Here is a 23379-nt window from a genome sequence, read left to right as displayed (position 1 = left end):
GTCGTTTTGATTTGCATTTCTCTGATAGCTAAAGATATTGAACATTTCTTTAAGTGTTTCTTGCAGAGATCCATCTATCTGCCTTTGCCTCCTAAGTGCTGGAATTAAAGTACTATTTTTAATCTCTCTCTCTCTCTCTCTCTCTCTCTCTCTCTCTCTCTCTCTCTCTTTCTCTCTCTCTCTCTCTCTCTCTCTCTGTGTGTGTGTGTGTGTGTGTGTGTGTGTGTGTGTGTGTGTTCATGCCTGATACTTATACAGCCCCCCAGAGGGTGTCACAGCCCATGAAATAAGCCCAGAGAGTCTTTCCCTTCCTCCCTCCCTCCCTCCCTCCCCCCCTCTCTTTCCTTCTTTCTTTAGATGCAGAGTCTCACTATGTAGTCTTCACTGAGCTGTAATTCACTATGTAGACCAGCTTGGCCTCAAACTCATACAGAGTCTTTGGCCTCTTCCCCTTGGTCACTGGGATTAAAGGTGGGCATCACCACTCCTGGCTTACTATTTATTTCAAATCAGAGTTGTGTTATGTTGCTCAGACTAAGTCTCAAACTAAGTCCAAGCAGCTGCAGTACTTTGCACTTTACTATATTGCTTCTTTAAGAAAAGATTTTATGAGTGTTTTGCTTACATGCATGTTTGCAAATAATAAAAGTTATGTGTCTTTTATCCAGGAAACGAATGATCAAGGTTGGGTAGAAACTCCATATTGGAATTAAAATTTTATACAATAATACATTGCTTGCAAAGGCCAGAAGAAGACATCAGATCCCCTGGAACTGGAGTACAGATGGTTTTTTTAACATTTTTTGAGCCACCATGTGGGTGCTAAGAATAGAATCTGCATCCTCTAGAAGAGCAGTTAGTGCTCTTAACTGCCAAACCATCACTCCAGGCCTCTGCATTGCATTTTCCCCCCTTTTCTTTATTCAAGTAATGTCCTGAAATGGGTCTATTTTTGATAATGATTAGATTAAGTATTTGTTCTATAGTCTTTTGGGGGGCATCTTCCCACTTATAGAACAGAATTAGTCTAAATTTTTTTTAAAAATGAAAATGAGATTACTGAGTGCTTACTCTTCTGCAAGTTATTTTTATTCATTTGGAAATAACAACAGAATCTTTCTAAGTTAACACATTCCTTTTAATAACTGTGTTCAATGAGTTTGTGGATGTCTATGCAGCAATGTATTTAATTACTACTCTTTTTAACTAATAACACATGTGAGGAGTGAAGAATCAGCCTTATACTGACACGAACAATTTCTAAAATCTGTATCAAAGGGTTCAGACTCATAATTCATTGCTTTTATAACGTCCTCTACTCAAAATATGGCTGTACTCTAAGGGCTCTGGGAGGGAAACTGTGAGAACACTACCCAGGTAGATTTGAAGTCTGATATTTAAAGAACAAAGCGAAACTACAAATGTTTGGAGTAGCAGATAGCTAGGTGGGTATCTGACACCAAAACTGATTGACTGGTGGAAGGAGAGAACTGAGTCCCTGGAGATGTCCTCAGACCTCCGCATGTGCCTGCTCTGTAGAATGCATCTACACATACACATATACACAATAAATAAATAAATAAATATGTAAATAAATAAATACAAATGCTTATTAATATTTTGAAGATAATAAAGTTAAGGATGTTAAAAACCACAGTTTTGCTTTTCAGAATTATGATTTTTTTAAAAAATTACTATTTTATTCATTCATTTAAAAAAACAAACTTAAATTCAATACACCTCATGCATTACTAACACAAGAGAGGGGTATGAGCTTTCTAATTTGATTACCCAAATAAATCTTTTTTTTTTTTTTGGTTCTTTTTTTCGGAGCTGGGGATCGAACCCAGGGCCTTGCGCTTCCTAGGCAAGCGCTCTACCACTAAGCTAAATCCCCAGCCCCCCAAATAAATCTTCTAAGCTGTTTCTAACTGGCATTTAAACTCAGATGGATACTTGGTTCTTTTTCTTTGGCTCTTAGAATATTGCCTTCACTATGGCTAATTTCTTTCCAGAAAATTCCCTATATGGAATTTAAGGCATAGCCCAGCAGAGGGCTCCATTTCTATTTTCTGAGTGACATCCAGCATACAGCAAAGTCACTGCAGACAATGAGGAAATCAGCAGCAAGGACTGCTGTCCTCCTACATTCCACCCACGGGGCTAGGGCTATTGGATTCTAGTTCCAGCTGCTGAGCTTGGGACAGATGGTGTCTGCAGTTCCTTTCAGCCATGGAGGCGGAGATAGACATGGTTTCTAAAAATAACTAGTGGTTCTGGAAGAGTCCTATTCTGTTAAACGCAAGTAATTTTTGTTTCAGCTTTTATCCCTCTAAGATTCCTGTCCTCTTTTTAAAATATACTTAAAAGATGTAGAGATACAGAAATGCTTAGAAAAAAACATATTGAAAAGATACAGATGTATAGGTGCTTGGTGAATGCACATGAAGAAACATTTCACAATAGTAAATTGAACAAATTGCAATTGAATTTATTACAGCTTGTTTTTATTTTTGTTTTGTTTTGTCTTGTTTTGAGATAAGGTAGGTCCCAGACTGGCTTAGAACTCATGACTCTCCTGCCTTAGCTTTCCAAGTGCTGGAATTAAAGGCATGAACCACTAACCTAGGCTCAGAAATGTGTGTGTGTGTGTGTGTGTGTGTGTGTGTGTGTGTGTGTGTGTGTGTGTGTGTGTGACAGTAATAGAAAGCTGACTAATGCACAGATGGACCAGTGGGGACAGATGCAGTTTGGTCTATTCCTTTTCCCCAGAGGTAGGGTATCTCTGGAATGAGGACCCATGAGCTTCTATTAGACAAGGCAAATTCTCAAATTTATTGCCAACTCCCATATAGAAAGACAGAAGTTTAGAGCACTATTTCCAGGTTTTGTGCCTTGCATTGAAGAAGAGGAATGGATAGTTTTTATGACTAACCTTAGGACAGTGAAGAGAAAGCAAGAGAAGCGGCAGGGGACAAAGCCAGAAAGGACTTGCTTCAACTTAGAGTACAGAATACATCAATTCTCCATACTTTTCAGTAGGGTGTTTTGAACCTGGAACACTAAAGAATTTCTCCTTCAACAAAAGAAAACCCTGAAGCACAAACATTAGTAATTATGAGGTGACTGTAGTAGTGGCATGAACTGAGAGATTGTGAGTACAAAGCAAGCCAGGGCTGCACAGAGAGACACTGTCTCAAAAATGGGATGATTTATTTTACAATATTAAGGTATATTCTTCATAAAATTATACTGTAATTAGGTCTAAGACATAAACCACAAAATTAAAGAAAACAAAAATAAAAATCCTCTTATTTACGATGTAAAATTCCAAACCAGTATTAAAAACAAAGGACTTAACAGGGCTAGTTTAGGAATGGAACCTATAACCTAAGACATTTTAAAAATGACATGTTGTCATTTGGATGAAATTTGTGTTTGCCTCCCAAGGCTTCATGTATTCAAATTAAATTTTCATCAAAAGAGTGGAAATTTAATCTGACTGCATTATTTAGAAATAAGACTTTATTATTTTATTTTTAAATTGAAAATAGATTCTTATTCTCATACACTATATCCTGTTTAATAAGATAAAACAAAATCCACCACATGGAAACTGGACCAGGCAACCCAACAAAAGTAAGAGTCTGAGGAGTAGGAACAAGGATCAGAGATCCACTCATCCATACACTCAGGAGTTCTATACAAATAAATACTAAGCTGAAAGCTACAGTATATGTGCAGAGGACCCGGTGCCTACCTGTAAACACTGAGTGTTTGCGGCTTCAGTCTCTGTGTCTTCATCTGAGCCTTGTTTACTTTTAGAGACCTTGTTCTGCTGTTCTCCATTCCCTTTCTGCCTCCTCTTCCAATGGTTTCCCTGAACTCAGAGGAAATGATTTGATGGAGACATCATCTCATTTACAGCTGTGTGTTTCAGGAACCCACTCCCCCCCACTGTGTGTGTGTGTGTGTGTGTGTGTGTGTGTGTGTGTGCGTGCGTATGCACGCGAGTGCTCAGGAATGCATCTGTTCCCATCTGCTGACAGAGGAAGCTTCTCTGATGATAGTTGATTAAGGCATATAGCAGAATATCATCAGGAGTCATTTTACTGATTGTACTGGCTAGTTTTGTGTGTCTACTTGACACAAGCTGGAATTATCACAGAAAAGGAGCCTCAGTTGAAGAAATGTCTTCATGAGACCCAGCTGTAGGGCATTTTCTCAATAGTGGTCAAGGTGGGAGGACCCAGTCCATTGCGGGAGGTGCCATCCCTGGGCTGGTGCTCCTGGGATCTATAAGAAAGCAAGCTGAGCAAGCCAGGGGAAGCAAGCCAGTAAGAAGCATCCCTCCATGGCCTCTGCATCAGCTCCTGCTTCCTGACCTGCTTGAGTTCCAGTCCTGACTTCCTTCGGTGAGAAACAGCAATGTGGAAGTGTGAGCTGAATAAACCCTTTCCTCCCCAACTTGCTTCTTGGTCATGATGTTTGTGCAGGAATAGAAACCCTGACTAAGACACTGATGATTTTAAAAAAAGCAATATTATTTGGTTTTATCCCAGGCTCCTTGGCTATCTAATCTCTGCTTCTTGGTCACCCAAGCAATGCCAGGTATAAGTTCCTTTCACAGGGTAGGCTTTGAGTCAAATCAGACATTTGTTGGGAACTCCCACAAGTTCTTTGCCACCATATCTTGTAGGCAGGATAGATTACAGGCCAAAGGTTTTTATTGCTCTATTAACATTTATATCTCTCTCTTGGTAGCCTGCATACTACCTTCTCAAACCAAAGAGACTAGAACATAGAAGTGAAGACTTCATGTAGGCATCAGCTCGAAGTTTTCATGTACTATAAACTGTGTGAGCATTGTCCTCAGCAATGGGGCCCAATTGTCAGTTTGACAACAGCCTGTGTTGTTTGTGGATTTCTATTGGACTCCCTTGGCAAAGAACTCCACTGAATGCATCTCAGTCACAGTATTGGAAGCTTCCTTTGCTGACAAGGGATGGGCAGTTGGGACTTCATCTCCACCAATATTAGGACATCTTATTAGGATCACCTTCATATATTTCAGAAAGTTTCCACTGCATGAGATTTCAATATCATCTCCTAAATGCTCTGCAATTCTAGCTGTCTCTCCCTGCAATCCCTCCCTTAAACCGATCTTCCCTCCCACTCCCCACCTGAACTTCTTCCCAAACCCCCACCTCCAGTCCACCCATAAAATATGTTCTATTTCCTCCTCCAAAGGAGATTAGATCCATGTGTTCCCCCTAGTCTCTTCATCTCTACCCAGCCTCTCTGGGTGTACAGATTGTAAGTTGGCTATCATTTATTTAATGGCCAATATCTACATATAAGTGAATGCATACCATATTTATCTTTCTGAGTCTGGGTTACCTCATTCAGGATGATTATTTCTACCTGCAAATCTCATGATTTCATTCCTTTTAATAGCAGAGTAATACTCCATTATGTAAATGACTCACATTTCTTTTATCCATTCTTCTGTTGAGGGACATCTAGGTTGTTTCCAGTTTCTGGCTATTACGAATAAACCAGCAATGACCATGTTCGGCAAGTGTCCTTGTGGTAGGTTGTAGCATCCTTTGGGTACATGCTCAACAGTGGTATAGCTGGGTCTTGAGGTAGATCGATTCCCAACTTTCTGAGGACTCTCCATACTACTTTACATAGTGGTTGTACAATTTTCTACTCCCACCAGCAGCGGAGGAGTGTAGCCTTGCCCCATATTCTTGTCAGCATGAGCTGTCTTTTGTGATTTTTTTTTAAGCTTAGCCATTCTGACAGGTATAAGATGAAATCTCAAAGTAGTTTTGATTTGCATTTCTCTGATGGCTAAGAATATTGAATATTTCTTTAAGTGTTTCTCAGTCATTTGAGTTTCCTCTATTGAGAATTCTCTATTTAGATCTGTACCTAATTTTTTAGTTGAATTATTTAATTTTTTGAAATCTAGTTTCTCTTTCTTTATATATTTTGCATATTACTCCTCTATTAGATGTAGAGTTGATAAAAATATTTCCCTCTCTTTATAGGTTGCTATTTTGTCCAATTGTCAGGGTACTTTGCCTTACAGAAGCTTTTCCTTTTCCTGAGGTCTTATTTATTAATTGCTTGTCTTAGTGCTTGCACTATCAGTGTTATGTTCAGGAGGTTTATCTCCTGTGCCAACAAATTCAACATCATTTTACACTTTTCTCTTCTACCAGCTTCAATGTATTTTGTTTTATATTTTGGTCTTTGATCCATTTGGACTTGAGTTTTGTGCAAGGGAATAAGTATGGATCTATTTGCATTTGTCTACATGCTTACATCCATTTTGACCATCACTATTTGTTGAAGAAGCTGTCTTTATTCTAGTGTGTATTTTTGGCTTCCTTATTTTAAAAAAGTGTTTATAGGTGTGTGGGTTTATGTCTGAGTCTTCAATTCTATTCCATTGATGAGCATGTCTGCTTTTGTACCATTACCATGTGGTTTTTTATTTCTATAGCTTTGTAGTACAAATTGAAATTGGGAATGGTGAGATTCCAGTAGTTCTTTTATTGTTCAGGATGGTTTTCGCTACCCTGGGTTTTTGTTTTTCCATACAAAGTTAAGAATTGCTCTTTCAAGGTCTGTAAAGAAATGCATTGGAATTTTGGTGGGAATTGCATTGAATTTGTTGATTGTTTTTGGCAGGATGGCCATTTTTACTATGTTAATCCTACCAATCCATGAGCATGGGAGGTCGTTCCATCTTCTGAGATCTTCAATTTCTTTCTTCAGAGACTTGAAGTTCTTGTCATACAGATCTTTCACTTGCTTGGTTAGAGTCACACCAAGATATTTTATACTATTTGTGGTTGTTGTGAAAGGTGTTGTTCCCTTGATTTGTTCCCCTCAAACCATTTGTCATTTGTATATAGGAGGGATACTGATTTTTGGGGTTAATTTTGCATCCAGCTAATTTGCTTATCAGCTGTAGGAGTTTCCTCGTGAAAATTTTAGGGTTGTTTATGTATACTATCATATCTTCTGCAAACAAAGATACACTGACTTCTTCCTTTCAAACATGTACCCCCTTGATTGCCTTCAGTTTTCTTATTGCTTTAGCTAAGACTTCAGTACTATATTGAATAGATATGAAAAATGGACAAACTTGTCTTGTTCCTAATTTTAGTAGAATTGCTTTGAGTTTTTCTCCACTTAAGTTGATGTTGTCCGTGGGCTTGCTGTTAACTGCCTTTATTGTACTGAGGTATATGCTTTGCATTTCTAATCTCTCCAGGACTTTTATCATGAAGGGGTGCTGGATTTTGTCAAATGCTTTTTCAGCATCTAATGAGAAAATAATGTCTTTTTCTTTCAGTTTGTTTATATGGTGTTTATATGTAATCATTGACTGACTTTCACATATTTAATCATCCCTACATCTTTGGGATGAAACCTACTTGATCATTGTGGATGACCTTCTTGATGTGTCTTAGATTCAGTTTGCAAGTATTTTATTGAGTATTTTCCCCATCTGTGTTTGTAGGGGGAATTGGTCTGTAGTTCATTTTTTTTTGTTGTTGTTGTTGAGTGTTTGTGTGGTTTGGTATCAGGGAAACTGTAGTCTTATAAAATTAATTGGGCAATGTTCTTTCTGTTTCTCTTTTGTTATGATTTGAGGAGTGTTGACATTAACTCTTCTTTGAAAGTCTGGTACAATTTCTGATTTGTGATGTTTCTGGTTGGGAGACTTTTAACGACTGCTTCTGTAGCCTTAGGTGTTATTTATCTATTTAAAGTGTTTATCTGATTTTGATTTAACTTTTGTAAGTGGTGCCTATTAAGAAAATTATCTATTTCTTTTAGATATTTCAGTTTGGTGGAGTACAGGTTTTAAAAGTATGACCTTGAGGTTCTCTGGATTTCCTTGGTGACTATTATATTCCATTTTGTTTCTGATTTTCTCCATTTGTGTATTACCTCTCTGTCTTTTAGGTACTTTGGATAAGGGTTCCTCTATTTTGTTGATTTTTCTCAAAGAACCAACTCTTTGTTTCATCGATTCTTTGTATTACTTTCTTTGTTTCTGTTTTATTGATTTCAGTCCTGAATTTGATTATTTCTTGCCATCTAATTCTCTTGGGTGTGATTACAATTTTTGCTGTTATTCTAGAGTTTTTAGGTGTGTTGTTAAGTTGCTAGTATGAGATCTCTCCATTTTTTTAATGTTGGCACTTAGTGCTATGAACTTGCCTCTTGGACAGGCTTTATTGTGTCCTATAAGTTTGGGTATGCTGTATATTTCTTTTTATTGAATTCTAGAAAGTCTTTAATGTCTTTATTTCTGCCTTGACCCACTTTTCATTCAGGACAGAGTTGTTCAGTTTCCATGCATTTATAAGCATTCTGTTGGTACCCAGTTTTAATCCATGGTAGTCTGATAGGATGCAGGTTGTTATTTCAATAATTTTTTATCTATTATGACTTTCGTTGTTACTGAGTATGTGGTTAACTTCGTAGAACATTCCATGACGTGCTAAGAAGAAGTTATATTCTTTTGTATTTGGGTGAAATATTCTGTAAGTATCTGTTAAGTCCATTTGGTTTAGGAAGTCTGCTAGCTCCAGTATTTTTCTGTTTAGTTCAGTTTTTGTCTGAATGACTTGTCCATTGGTGAGAGTGGGGTATTGAAGTCTCCCATTATCAGTGTGTGAGGGTCAATGTGGTATTTAAGCTGTAGTCATGTTTCTTTTACAAACTTGGGTGCCCTTGTGTTTGGGAAATAGATGTTCAGAACTGAAACAGTATTTTTTTATTTATTTTTTGATGAATATGAAGTATTCTCCCTATCTCTCTTGAGTAGTTTTGGTTTGAAGTCGGTTAGATATTAAAATGGCTGCACCACCTTACTTCTTAGATCCATTTGCTTGGTATATCTTTTGCTAACTCTTTACCCTGAGATAATGTCTTTCCTTGATGTTGAGGTATGTTGTTTGGATGCGACAGAAGGACAGATCATTTTCACATCCATTCTATTAATCTGTCTTTTTATTGGGGAATTGAGATAGTTGATGTTGAGTGATATCAATGACCAATGATTGCTGATTCCGGTTATTTTCTTGTGGTTGTTGGTGGTGGTGGCATGGCAGCCGCAGCAGTGGCAGCCGTGGGGGCTGCAGTGGTGGTAGTGGTGTGCGTGTGTGTACATACCACACACACACAGAAAGAAAAAGAAGGAGAGAGAGGCAGAGGCAGAGGCAGAGGCAGGGGCAGGGGCAGGGGCAGGGGCAGGGGCAGGGGCAGGGGCAGGGGCAGGGGCAGGGGCAGGGGCAGGGGCAGGGGCAGAGGCAGAGGCAGAGGCAGAGGCAGAGGCAGAGGCAGAGGCAGAGGCAGAGGCAGAGGCAGAGGCAGAGGCAGAGGCAGAGGCAGAGGCAGAGGCAGAGGCAGAGAGAGAGGTGGTGGGTGAAGGAGCACACTTCCCTTCTTTTGATTTTGCTGGTCTGAGTTTATTCCTTGTTTTCATGGGTGTATTTAACCTCCTTAGGTTGGAGTTTTTTCTTCTAGCATCTTCTATAGGGATACATTTGTAGATAGACAGTGTTCAAATTTGGCTTTATAATGGAATATTTTATTTTTTATATCTATGATGATTGAACATTTTGCTGGGTATAGTAGTCTTGGATGGCATCTGTGGTCTCTTAGAATCTTCAACACATCTGCCAGACCCTTCCATTGAGAAATTAAGTGTAATTCTAATAGGTCTCCCTTTATATGTAACTTGTTCTTTCCCCTTTACACCACCTTTTAATATTCTCCCTTTGTTATGTATGTTTTGTGTTTTTATAATTATGTGGCAAGGGGAGTTTCATTTCTTTGGTACTCTGTATGCTTTTTTCCCTAAAAAAATTAATCATTCCATTTTTTTACTTCTCAAATGATATCCCCCTTCCAATTTACCCCTCCACAACCCCCATCCCACATCTGATCTCTCCCCTTTGCCTCTATGAGAGTGCTTCCTCACCCAGCACTCTCCCCAACCTCTCCAGCACCCCACTATGCGGAAGCATCAAACCTCCACAGGACCAAGGTTCTCCTGTCCCATTGATGTCAGACTAGGCCTTTCTCTGCTACATATTTATCTGGAGCCATGGCTCCCTCCCTGTACACTCCTTGTTTGGTGATCTAGTCCCTGGGAGCACTGGGTGCTGAGGCCCACTGACATTATTCTTTCTATGGTGCTGCAATCCCTCTCCACTCCTCCAGTCCCTTCTACCATCTCTCCCACCAGTGTCCTGAGCTCAGTCTGATGTTTGGGACCAAGCATCTGTATCTGCATAGGTCAGGTGCTGGCAGAACCTCCCAGGGAGCAGCCACACCAGCCTCCTGTCAGCAAGCATCTCTTGGAAACAGCAATAGGGTTATACCTTTCTTTATAGGCATCTCCTTCTTTAGATTAGGAAAATTGTCTTCTGATTTTGTTGAAAATATTTTTCTGGATCTCTGTGCTTGGACTCTCCTCCTTCTATTTCTGTTATTCTTAGGTTTGGTCTTTTCATAGTGTCCCAGATTTCCTGAATGTTTTGTGTCAGAAGTTTTTTTAGATTTAACTCTTCTTTTGACACATGTATCAATTTCTTCAATTGAAGTTTCAACATCTGAGATTTTTCTCTTCAATCTCTTGTATTCTGTTGGTTATGGTTACATCTGCATTTCTTGTCCAAATTCCTAAATTTTTCATTTCCTGAAGTTCCTCAGTTTGGGTTTCTTTGTTGTTTCTATTTCCATTTTACCCATTTCATTTGTTTCCTCCCACTGTTTTTCTGAATTTCTTCATTTCTTCCTTAAGGGCCTCTATCATTTTCATAGAGGCCATTTTAAGATTTTTTTCTTGTGTTTCAGCTATGTTGTTTATAGCTATGTTGTTATTCAGGGCCTGCTGTGGTAGGATGGCTAGGCTCTATTGGTGATGTATTGCCTTGGCTCTTATTGGTTGTGTTTCTCTGCTGTTGTCTAGGCATCCAATTTGGGATTATCATAGGTCCAGGTGCTGATTTCTGGATTTATTTTTATTAGGTGGGTATTTTGTTCCTTGGTTTCTGTTTCCTTTCTTGATTTTCAGGGTGTGTGATGGCTGTGTGTTGCCTGATTTAAAAAATCCTCTTTAGACTTGATAGTTTTGACTACTGGAGGTTCCAGGTAAAATGTGTTTCTTGATATAGGAGGTGACACTTAGAAATAGGGATAGGCTAAGGGTCTGAAGGAGTTTGCAGGAGGAAGGAGAACAGAGTGTTCAACTATGCTCTGCTTATTTTGTCTCCTTGTAACAGGCTGGGAGACAGTGAAGAGAGGTCACCCCAGAGGCTCTGCAATAGCACTGGGGATGAGACTAGGGGATTGGATCTAAAGGAACTGAAGGAGAGAGTAAGATCTACAGTCAGCCTACTTGTTGTCTTGACAGAAGTGGACTGTGGGTTAGCAGGGAGTGCCTGTTGGAATCGGGGGCTGGAATAAATCAACAAGTGGGGAGAAAGAAATTATGAGGGGAAGGTCTGTGGGATCCACAGTAGGTGGAGGCAGAGAAGGCTGCCACAGGTATTCTGCTTCAGAACTCGGGATGGTACTGGGGGATTGGATCTGGAGGAACAGAGGGAGCAGAGAAGATCTGTAGGCAGCATACCTGGGCTCGGGAAGGGAGGCCAGAAGGGGAATATCCAGGGGATCCACACTAGATGGGAATGGATGGGGCCCAAGGTTGGGGTAAGAAAGCATGCCAGGGGCTGGAGAGATGGCTCAGCAGTTAAGAGCACCCGACTGCTCTTCCAGAGGTCATGAGTTCAATTCCCAGCAACCACATGGTGGCTCACAACCATCTGTAAAGAGATCTGATGCCCTCTTCTGGTGTATCTGAAGACAGCTACAGTGTACTTATAGATAATAAATAAAATAAATCTTTCAAAAAAAAAAAAAAAAAGAAAGAAAGCATGCCAGAGGTGTTCTGTGGCAGAGTTGGGGATGAGACTAGGGGATTTGATCTGAGGATATAGAGGGAGTTCAGAAGAACTACAGGCAGCCTATCTGGTCCTCTGGCAGCTATGACCCATAGGTTAGCAGGGGGTGCCTACTGGATTTGGGGCCTGGGAAAATTGAGTTGGAGGAGGGAAGCCAGGAAGAAATCATTCATGGGGTCCACAGATGTATATGGGGTCTGGGGGAGGGGGGAGAGGATGAAGACTGCAGATGATGTTCTGCTATAGATATAGAACTGGACTTGGTGGGAGGAGGGAGTGGTGAATGTCCTCAGTTGTCTTATCTGTTTCCCTGGACTGCTCAGCTGGTGTGTTCCCAGAGAATGCCTGCTGGTATTGGAGGCTGGGATAGTGCGACAACTTGGGGAAAGGAAGGTTGGGGGGAAAGGTCCCTGTGATTAGCTGGGGAGTGAGTCAGAGAGGAAAGGGAGACCACAGCAAGTTCTCTGCCACAGAGCTAAGGGTGAATTTGGGGGTTGTCTCTAGAGGAACAGAGAAGGAAAGATCTGAGTAACCAAGACTTTAGAAGGTGATTAGGATTAGATGTTAGGGTGACTGACTAGTGGTGGTCTTATAAAAAATAAGATAGGCCAATGAGATGGCTCAGTAAGTCTGACAATCTGAATTTGATCCCTGAAGCCAACATTGAAAGGAGAGTACCAACTCCTGAAAGGTGTCCTCTGATCTTCACATGTGTGCCTACACTCAAGTATATACAACAATACACACAATCACACACAAACACACACACATTAATATATTTTTCTAAAAGTATAAGGCAGTTTTGGAGAGATGGTTCAATGGGTTAAGACCAGCACCTGTATAGATCACAACCATCTTTAACTCCAGTTCCAGGGGCTCTGAGACCCTCTTTTCTGACCCTCATGGGGACCAGGCACCTATGTGGTATGCTTATATACATGCAAGAAAAACACACAAGCATATTACATAAATAAAACAATAGATAAATAAATATTTTTTAAAAGAATAGGGAATGAAATCAAAAGACACAGTAGCGCGCGTGCGCGCGCGCGCGCACACACACACACACACACACACACACACCAATATTCACTAATGTGTAAGCCATCATCATACTGCATCATGGACTCTTGACCTGGGGTCGACCTGAAGCTCTCTCTGTCTGTTTGTCTGTCTATCTGTTTATCCGCCCAGCCACTTATCTACTTACCTAACTATCTATAATCTATCTTCCTTCCTTTCTTCTTTCTTTCCTGCTTTATTTCTTCTCTCTTTTCTTTCATTTATCTCCCCTCCCCCTTTTCCCTTCTTTCTGTTTTATATTTTGAAATACAGCATCTCAGTGTGATCTATATAATCCAAGCTGGTAGGGGGCTGGAGAGATGGCTCAGTGGTTAAGAGCACTGACTGCTCTTCCAGAGGTCCTGAGTTCAAGTCCCAGCAACCACATGGTGGCTCACAACCATTTGTAATGAGAGCTGCTACCCTTTTCTGACCTGTAGGCATACATGCAGGCAGAACTCTGTATACATAATAAATAATCTTTTTTTTTAAGTAACATAATCCAAGCTGGCCTCAAACTTGTGATCTCCCTGCTTCTGCTTTCCAAGTGTGTATATATGTATGTGTATGTGTATATGTATACATACCCAGTTTGTGAAGTTCTGTTATTACTAATAGAAAGATTAATATATATAAATAAATATATGAATAAATCTGTCCAAATATGATAAGAAATTCTCAAACCCAAGCCATAATAAAATATTACTGTACACTGAACAGAATGTCCAACATTTAAGTCAGATGTAAGTGGAAACAGGTGTACCACCACTTGAAACAGCTTAGTATTATGTAATAACTTTAAAGAGAGGCAGTCTCCATGAGGCAAAATGCAAATATATGTGCACCTAAGCTCAAGTGCCATCCATAAGGGTTAATGAGAGGTTTCTCCAAATATTTCAGTTTGGTATCCATATTTGAATTCCAGTAAATGTGAACAGTAGGAGTCAATTTCTAACACCCATGAACAAATAACAAATAATAATTTCATAAAAAAAAGATACTGAAACTACTCATAAAAATTAGCAAAGCCTCTACGTGTTTGCTGATCAGAAAAAATGACAGATAAATGACTCAATAGCTTTTCAGAAAGAGAATTTCTTTTTTTTAATCTTTATTAACTTGAGTATTTCTTATTTACATTTCGATTGTTTTTCCCTTTCCCGGTTTCCGGGTCAACATCCCCTTAATCCCTCCCCTTCCCCCATCTTCCCCCCATTACCGCCCTCCCCCCATTACTGCCCTCCCCCAACAATCATGTTCACTGGGGGTTCAGTCTTGGCAGGACCAAGGGCTTCTCCTTCCACTGGTGCTCTTACTAGGATATTCATTGCTACCTATGAGGTTGGAGCCCAGGGTCAGTTCATGTATAGTCTTTGGGTAGTGACTTAGTCCCTGGAAGCTCTGGTTGCTTGGCATTGTTGTACATATGGGGTCTCGAGCTCCTTCAAGCTCTTCCAGTCCTTTCTCTGATTCTTTCAACGGGGGTCCCGTTCTCAGTTCAGTGGTTTAATGATGGCATTCGCCTATGTATTTGCTGTATTCTGGCTGTATCTCTCAGGAGAGATTTACATCCAGTTCCTATCGGCCGGCACTTCTTTGCTTCATCCATCTTGTCTAATTGGGTGGCTGTATATGTATGGGCCACATGTGGGGCAGGCTCTGAATGGGTGTTCCTTCTGCCTCTGTTTTAATCTTTGCCTCCCTATTCCCTCCAAGGGTATTCTTGTTCCCCTTTTAAAGAAGGAGTGAAGCATTCACATTTTGATCATCCGTCTTGAGTTTCATTTGTTCTAGGCATCTAGGGTAATTCAAGCATTTGGGCTAATAGCCACTTATCAATGAGTGCATACCATGTGTGTTTTTCTGTGATTGGGTTACCTCACTCAGGATGATATTTTCCAGTTCCAACCATTTGCCTACGAATTTCATAAAGTCATTGTTTTTGATAGCTGAGTAATATTCCATTGTGTAGATGTACCACATTTTCTGTATCCATTCCTCTGTTGAAGAACATCTGAGTTCTTTCCATTTTCTGGCTATTATAAATAAGGCTGCTATGAACATAGTGGAGCATGTGTCTTTGTTATATGTTGGGGTATCTTTTGGGTATATGCCCAAGAGAGGTACAGCTGGATCCTCAGGCAGTTCAATGTCCAATTTTCTGAGGAACCTCCAGACTGATTTCCAGAGTGGTTGTACCAGTCTGCAATCCCACCAACAATGGAGGAATGTTCTTAGAAAGAGAATTTCTAATCAAATGCTAGGTCCTTGCTCATAGGATAAGATCCTAATTAGGATGAATCATCAAGTCACCTAAGACCAACAGACACACTCTAACCTGCTGCCAAGGGTCTTAAATTCTTGCTGGGATTTGCTGCCCCAGCTGCTGAGGGTGATGTGAGCAAACAATCCTCAGATGTCAATCCCTTTTGAGGTGGCTCAGTTGCCACAGGCATCCCTGTTCAAGGGTATACCTTTCCCAGTGCATCAACATTCATTAGTGGATCAGTGAGAGTCTCGTCTTTACCCAAGCTCAGAAAATACATGATCCAGAGATTTCTTCTGGGATCAGGAAAAAACTGATGTAAGGAGTGCATAACAAGTCAACTGGTTTCTTAGCTTTACCCTGCCCTCATCTTTCCATATGGATTGCTAGCAAGCTAACACCCTAATAAAGTCTGCATGACACTCCAGAGCCTGCTGCTTCCAGAAGTCACTGTACAATGCCAGTTTTCAATCTTGCTGCCTAAGCTATCAAGCTTTAATGCAATAACAAGCCAGGCATTCTCATGTTTGCCCCAGGTAGGAAGGTTGTGAGTTCAAGACCATCCTCCTGTATTTGCCTTCATATGTATGTTGTATGTTGCCCAGTCTTTTTCTTCTTTCCATGCATCCCTCCCTCCCTTTCTTCCTTGACACAGGGTTTCCTTATGTAATTTTGTTTGGCCTGAAATTTGCTGTGTAGATAAAGCTGGCCTCAAATGCACAAATAACCACCTGCATCTGCCATCTCTTTTTTTTTTTTCTTAAACAGATACTACCCATATCAATGAAGGACCCACTCTTATGGTCTCACTTAACTTTTTAAAGGTCTTCTATCTAGGGCTGAGGAGAAAGCTCCTAGGATAGAGTGCTCCCCTAGCATGTGGGAAACCCTGGCACAGTACTCAGCTGTCGGCGCCAGCACCGACACGGTACGGAGAATCGGGTGAAAGCCTACAGGATGAAAGAAACACACACACACACACACACACACACACACACACACACACACACACACAGGTTATCGTGTCAAGCCAGGAGAGAAGGAGAGGAAGAGAGGAAGAGAGGAAGAGAGGAAGAGAGAGAGAGAGAGAGAGAGAGAGAGACAGACAGACAGACAGACAGACAGACAGACAGACAGACAGAGGAAGAGTGGAAGAGCGGAAGGAAGAGTGAGAGTGAGGAAGAAGAGTGAGAGTCTCCCGTAGCTTTATTCACCACTTATATACCCAAGTCTCCAGGTAGAAAATAACTGGGAAGCACAGTGGGAAACCCTGGCTCGTGACTACCTGGCTGGTGACTTCGGTAACAAAAGACCGCCTAGGAGACCCGAATTAATTAGGGAGAAATGCGAGAAGATCAACCTAAATCTCAAGGATAAAGGCTGAGGAAGCAAAAGGCAGAAGTAAATTGACCACCACCCAGGTGTGGTCCAGGTGTGTCAGTTCCACATGCATCAGCCGGGCTCAGCAGAGGTCATGCAGTGGAGACACTGGGTGTTTACTACTTGGTCTTTTCTTCCTGTGCCGTAAATACGTGGGAGAGGCCTCTGTCCAATAATCCCATGACTTCTTAACTGTGGCCACACAGTTACAAAGCGGCCAGGCCCAAATCCAATATGGCTCACTACACTCAGCATTGTAAACTTAGTGTGATTTCCCAAGCCTGTAATCTCAACATTCAGGAGTTGGAGGTAAGAGGATCAAAAGTTCAACGTTATTCTCAGGAAATGTTGTGGAGTATCCATCAGAGAATATTGCTCAGACATAGCTTTAAGCCAATAGAAAGGCAAGGAAATCCAAGATAATTGTACCTGGACATGCTTGACTTCTGATAAGAACCCCATAAAAGAAAGATGGGATGTAGACAAGAGGGCAGTGGAGGCATGAGAGATAGCTCAGCAGGCAAGAGAGCACTTGCTGCTCTTCCAGTTTGGTTTCTACATTTGCCTACATTTGATAGCTCACCTTTAGTTCCAATTCCAGGGGATCCAATGTCATTGTCTGACTTCTGCAGGAACCTGCGCGCTACACACACACACACACACACACACACACACACACACACACACACACACCACAAGGTGGGGAGAAATAAAAGAAAATCTTTTTTAAAAGTGAGAACAAAGTAGTGGTTCAGACACTATATAACTCATCCTGGGCCAGGGGGAATGACTCAGTGAAATACTTGCCATGCAGTCATGAAGACCTGAGGATAAAAGCCAGCAGCAGTGTATGTCTGTGGTCCCAGTGCTGAGAAGGTGGAAATAGGCAGATCCCTGGAGTTCACTGGCCAGCCAGTCTAATGGAAAAAGGTGAGTTCCGGGTTCAGTGAGAGAAACTGTCCAAAAACTACAGTGGAGACGAGTTGAGACATCCCAGGCCAATCTCTGGCTTCCACACATACATGCACATGAACTTGCATACACATGTGCATATACCCACACAAACATGTATATTAGAATCCACCATTATCTTTTATACATGTGAGTTCATGAGTGTCCAGCTGTATATATGTGTACATGTATATAAAAACAAGAGGTCAACCAGTACCCTTCTTCAGGTGCCATCAACTTTGTTTACTATGATTATTACTACTATTATTATTTTGTGCATGCATGATGGCGGTACACAAGTGCTATAGTATATATGTGGTTAAAAGACACCTTTGTGGAGTCAGTTTTTCTTTCTATCTTTTTGTGGGTTCCAGTGATCAAGCTTAGGTTATCTGGTCTGCAGCACAAGCACCTGTAACCACTGAATCATCCTGCTAGATAGACTTCACCTTGTTTGTTCAGACAGAGCCTCTTCATTGTCTTGGAGCTCATTGATTCAGCTAGACTTGCTGGCTGCCAGTCTCAGGGTTCTTGGTGTTTCCTCCTCTCACTGTGATTACACACTTGGTTTATTTTTATGTGGGAAGTACCTGAGTACTTACCTCATGCTTATGAAACACTTATTTTACCAACTTGAGCCATCTCCCTAGCACCCAATAACTCATTTTGAAGAGCATGAACTAATCCACTGCTGCAAGAACTAATCTAGTCTTGCACGAAAGATGTCAATCCCTCTGAATGGTCCCACCTATTAGTATCCATGCATTATAACCAAAATTCCACCATGAATTTTGACAAGGATAGACCACATCCACACCATTGTAATGTCCTCTCTACTCTTCCCCCAAATGACAACTAGTTTGATTTCTTTCACTGTAGACTGTTTTTTCCTGGCTTAGCATTCCATTGAAAACTGTAGGATTACCCTTTGTGTCTGGGTTTTCTTTTAAACTTAGGTCTAGGAAATTCATCTATGCTGTTCTATAGTTGTGATTGTTGAATGGCATTCTATTATGTGATCACTGTCATAGTTCATGGTCAATTCTTTTGTTGGATACCAAGACTGTTTCTAGTTTGTTTTTTTTTTTTTAGTTTTTACTTTTGCTAATATGAATAAAGATCATCTGAATATGTACATATATGTTTTAGTGTGAATATATAACATGCTGTGGTTAGCTCACCACAGTCAATTTGGGGCTTCTCTTAGCTCTGGTTCAGTGATGTCATATTGGTAGTTTGAAATAGCCACTGTAGGAATCTTTATACCACAACTACCAAATGTTGCAAATTACAACTGTTTTCTTCCTGAAAAGCTGGTTGTTAACATTTACCAGCATACCATGTTTTCATTTCTCTAGAGTAAACACTTAGAAATGATGTTGTTGGACTGTATGATTGATATTCAAATTATTTCTTGTTCTGTTTTTGCAGAGAATTTAAAGAAAGAACTCTTATCTTTTTTTATAGAACCAACAGACTCAACCCAGCACAAACAGGTTCTCAAAATAACCACTAGCTTGTTTTGAAGTAAGAAAACGTGACAGCACCATTTGGGACACAGATTTTCTCTTAAATTCATCTAGTAGTCAGGGTGGCCATCTGTTAACTTTATCCAAAGGAAAACCAAGACTCATATCTTATGAAAAAGAAGTAATAACTTTGAGCTGGACACATAGAGGAAGTTCACATCAGACAGGGAGATAGGGGTGTTGGTATATTTGAAAGTGATGATTTTAAGACTTTTAACGAAAAATTTCTGTGGTTGTAAAACTGGCAAGAGACCACCATAGTCTTGGGAATTGCTGGGAATTTAACTCAGGGCTTTGTGGTTCATTCTCCTAATGAGCTACAACCCTAGAGCCAGACTAAGCTTTTAAGGAGGATTTACATGTATCTCAAATGGACAGAGAAAATCCAAGGAAAAGAATGTAGGTACATACATATGTACGTACGTGTGTGTGTGTGTGTGTGTGTGTGTGTGTGTGTGTGTGTGTGCGCGCGCGCGTGCGCGCGCCCGCGCGGGTATGCCTTTTCTTATTCTGATGCCTGGGTAAGTTCAATTTAAGAATTATATTCATTCTAAAATATGTCACAAATGGCTGCCACAGTATTGCATTCCAGAACAACACTCCCTTCTTCACCTAGCCAGCTGTGGTCTGTTTTACAAATTTCTCAACCCCTTTCCTGGGCAAGCCTCCTTCCCTACAGTCAGACCTTCAGCATGGATCCGCTAATTAGCAAACGTTATGACTACAGTCTCCTAGAGCTGGTAAATACCTAACGTCATTTAGTCTGAGTCCACCCTGTTTTAAATACCATCAAACTAAGTAAGATATATGAAGAGTCCTTTAAAATATGCTTTACAGTACTGGCCAAAGTGTATTTAAGTGTTTCTCTTGCTCATATTCTTAAACCTTTAAGATCAATCTCAAATGACCAGAAAATACAAAACTGAAATGGAGTAGTGCCTCCAACACTCACACCAAAAAAGGACAAGCTTCTTTATTGTGTGGCACTATAAGGGTTAAAGTCCTTAACACGCAGTTGTTGCCCCTGACTGCGCCTGCGCGCCAATCAGGACAAGCGAATTTGCCCTAGAGACTGCCATTTGAGCCCACCCCTCCTAATCCGGAACACGACCCACATTCCGCTGGTCTAGTCTTGATGGGCATGATCTTAATCCAATAAAAATGGAGGGACGAGTCCTGGAGAGCCAATAGCAGAAAGCCAAGGTACGGTGGCGGTGGACTGAGAGGAAACAAGAAGACAAGCCCAAGATGGAGGCGGTGGTGGCGGTAGCGGTGTGACAGGTGAGGGCAGGCCCGGTAGGGTTCGGGCTTTGGAGCAGCTGCGGGACCCGGGTATGAAATCCGAACCAAAAGCTCAGCTCCACGATGCTTCCATCTGAATCTCAGCGTTCTCCCGCTTGGAACCAAAGGAGTGGTTTGACCCGGGCGAGACCGTCGTCATCGACCGTGGGAGTGGATGGAGGAGTCGGCCTGCAGGCTGCAGTGGTGGTTTTGCTTGCTGCGAATGGCAGTCCGCCTGCACAGAGCTTGAGGCCTTTGGGGAGGGCGGGATCGAGCCAAATTGGGTCTGGGGTCTGGGGCTTGGGTGCAAAATTCCAAGGTGAACTCTTAATCCTTAAAATGTCTGATGACGTTTCCTCACAACGCCCAGGAGATGCAGCTCTCTCCCATGGTTTCTTATTGTCCTTAATATTCTACGCCACTTAGGGAAATCACCCCATTATCCCTAGTTCACCCCAATCTCTTTCCATGATTTCTTAGTGCGTTTACACCAGTAATCTGTTGACCCCACAGTAATTATCAGGAACAGTCTTTGGAAACCCTCTCCCCAACCTTACCTCCATTTTCCTCCCCTGGATACCATCGTCTTCTTTTTCCTCATGATAGTGTTTTCTGATGAGCCATCATTGCCACTGCATTTGATTTAGTATATGATATGGTCTGTTATCCAGCTATTTTTCACAGTCCGTAGTGAATCCTATTACGTCTCTTTAGTGTTTGGTGAACCTCTGTGAACTTATCACAGAGTCTGTTGACCTCTATTAGCTATCAGACAGTACCTTTGATTCTACCATCAGCCTTACAGCTCAGTGCTTTGGAATGGCCATAGTGCCTTTTAAGGTCATTGATACAGTCTTCATTTCCTCCATCTAAGACAAGGTCTGATGATCCTCCATTTTCCTGTCCCCCATCTGTGACTCCTTTCCTTATAGTGTCTGATCACCCATTCTCTCAAGCTAAGACAGCCTGTTCATTGCCATTGTGTACCTGAGACCTGCAGTCCTCAATGCAGTACATACTGACTTCCCCATTAGTCTCTAGAAGAGTCTTGTGCTCTGCACCGTCTAGAACAGTGTGCACTGTCTGCTCACTGCAGTGCGTCTCAGACCTTGGTGCTCGACTGTGAGATAAGCAATAGGAGATTCTCAGCAGAAAAGGGTTAGTGTCATTGCACTATTTCATAAAAACTGGGATTCAGGGAGCCTTGGGAGCTTAGAGATGGAATTTTATATGTCCTCTACCACTCTGCTTTCAGGCTGTCATTACTAGACCTCTGAATTTTTCCTTTGCCCTCTGCTAGGAGGCCTATGGCACCTGCCCAGTCCTACCTCAGCCCATCTTGAAAAAATCCTTAGACAACATGGAACCACCACGAGGCCCTCCTGCTAGTGGGGCTGAGCCATCTCGGGCAGTTGGCACTGTCAAAGTGTACCTGCCTAACAAGCAACGCACAGTGGTGAGTCACTCAGACAGTATTGGCAGGGGTTCCAGATGGTCCTAGTTGTAGTCTGGGATCAGAAGGGTGATAAGGGGTAGGGTAATGGCTACTGCAGAGGGAAGGAATAATTGGCTAGGGTAACTGTTGGGTACTGAAGACCCCCAACCTCTGTACACACACAGGTGACTGTCCGGGATGGCATGAGTGTCTATGACTCTTTGGACAAGGCCCTCAAGGTGCGGGGTCTCAATCAGGACTGCTGTGTGGTCTACAGACTCATCAAAGGGTAAGTATGGAAACCCCATGCCATCCACTGTGTCCCTACATACCTCCCTTCTTCAGTGTCATTCCTCCTTGTTTGTCTTGAAGTCTTCCACTATTTGAGGTAACCCAGGTGACATCTTCTGTTTCCCTTCATTGACCTTTGGAAGGTCTGCAATTCACTATCCACTTAGCCCTCAAGTCCTCAATCTGTCACCTTCCAGAGTTTATCTGTTTTGTTCTTTCACAATTTACCTGTTTCAGTGTCTCATCAGCTCCCTTCTCTGGTGCTAGCTTACTACTCCTGAGATATAGTTTCCTTTGCCTCTTACTGCATGGTTAGGATCATGGATTAGATCTGGGAGTGGTGGGTATACCTGTGACTCTAGTGCTTGGGCAGTTCACCTAATGGCTCGAGCCAGTTTCTTTTGTCTATAAATTGGCAGTAAGAATAGTGATTAACTTTATTTTTTATTTGAAATTTTACCCTTTTTATGTGTATGAGTGATTTAACTGCATGTATATGTACTGTGTATGTTCCTCATGCCTATAGAGGCCAGAAGAAGGTTCAAGATCCCACAGGAGTTATTCATGGATGGTTGTGAGTTACCATGTGAGTGCTGGGAACTGAACCCAGGTCCTCTGAAAGAGAAGCAAATATTCTTTTTTTAAAAAAGATTTATTTATTTTATGTATATGAGTACACTGTAGCTGTCTTCAGACACACCAGAAGAGGGGATCGGATCCCATTTCAGATGGCTGTGAGCCACCATGTGGTTGCTGGGAATTGCACTCAGGACCTCTGGAAGAGCAGTCAGTGTTCTTAAACACTGAGCCATCTCTCCAGCCCGAGAAGCAAGTATTCTTAACTGCTGAGCCATCTCTCCAGCCCAAATGTGACTAACTTAGTGAGAATTAAACATGTGAGAAAATAGTTCGTGGAGTGGACTGAGAGGAACTTTTGGAACTTCCCTGTCTACTATGGCCCCAGTCCACCATCACTCTCATTCTCTTCCATACTTCTTGCAGAAGAAAGACAGTCACTGCCTGGGACACAGCCATTGCACCTCTGGATGGCGAGGAGCTCATTGTGGAGGTCCTGGAAGATGTGCCACTGACCATGCACAATTTTGTAAGTCTAATGGGGATGGTGGGGGAGGCCACAGTGTGGACAGAGAGGGCCCTCAGTCAGGCCTGCACTTCCCT

General features: G+C 41.6%; 1 protein-coding gene and 1 long non-coding RNA gene across 4 annotated transcripts in view; one reads left to right on the top strand and one right to left on the bottom strand.

Moving 5' to 3' along the window:
- LOC134484040 (uncharacterized) overlaps positions 1-3930 on the bottom strand; it is a 33781-nt gene extending 29851 nt beyond the window's left edge. The window contains exon 1 of the long non-coding RNA XR_010061350.1: positions 3761-3930. This is a non-coding gene — a long non-coding RNA (uncharacterized LOC134484040). The remainder of the gene's footprint in view (positions 1-3760) is intronic.
- Araf (A-Raf proto-oncogene, serine/threonine kinase) overlaps positions 1-23379 on the top strand; it is a 64988-nt gene that overhangs the window by 32884 nt on the left and 8725 nt on the right. For 2 of the 3 annotated variants that reach the window (NM_022532.2, NM_001033663.2), the window contains exons 1-4: positions 20425-20474; positions 21775-21930; positions 22095-22198; positions 23203-23305. In NM_022532.2, coding sequence (NP_071977.1) covers positions 21835-21930; positions 22095-22198; positions 23203-23305 — 303 coding nt within the window. In that variant the 5' untranslated portion in view covers positions 20425-20474; positions 21775-21834. Of the gene's footprint in view, positions 1-20424; positions 20475-21774; positions 21931-22094; positions 22199-23202; positions 23306-23379 lie in introns of those variants that run through there. The other variant, XM_039100021.2, reaches the window with a different exon arrangement.

The sequence above is a fragment of the Rattus norvegicus genome, chromosome X, assembly GCF_036323735.1.
Source record: "Rattus norvegicus strain BN/NHsdMcwi chromosome X, GRCr8, whole genome shotgun sequence".
Taxonomy (NCBI): Eukaryota; Metazoa; Chordata; class Mammalia; order Rodentia; family Muridae; genus Rattus; species Rattus norvegicus.
This window is presented reverse-complemented; position numbering and strand designations above follow the sequence as displayed.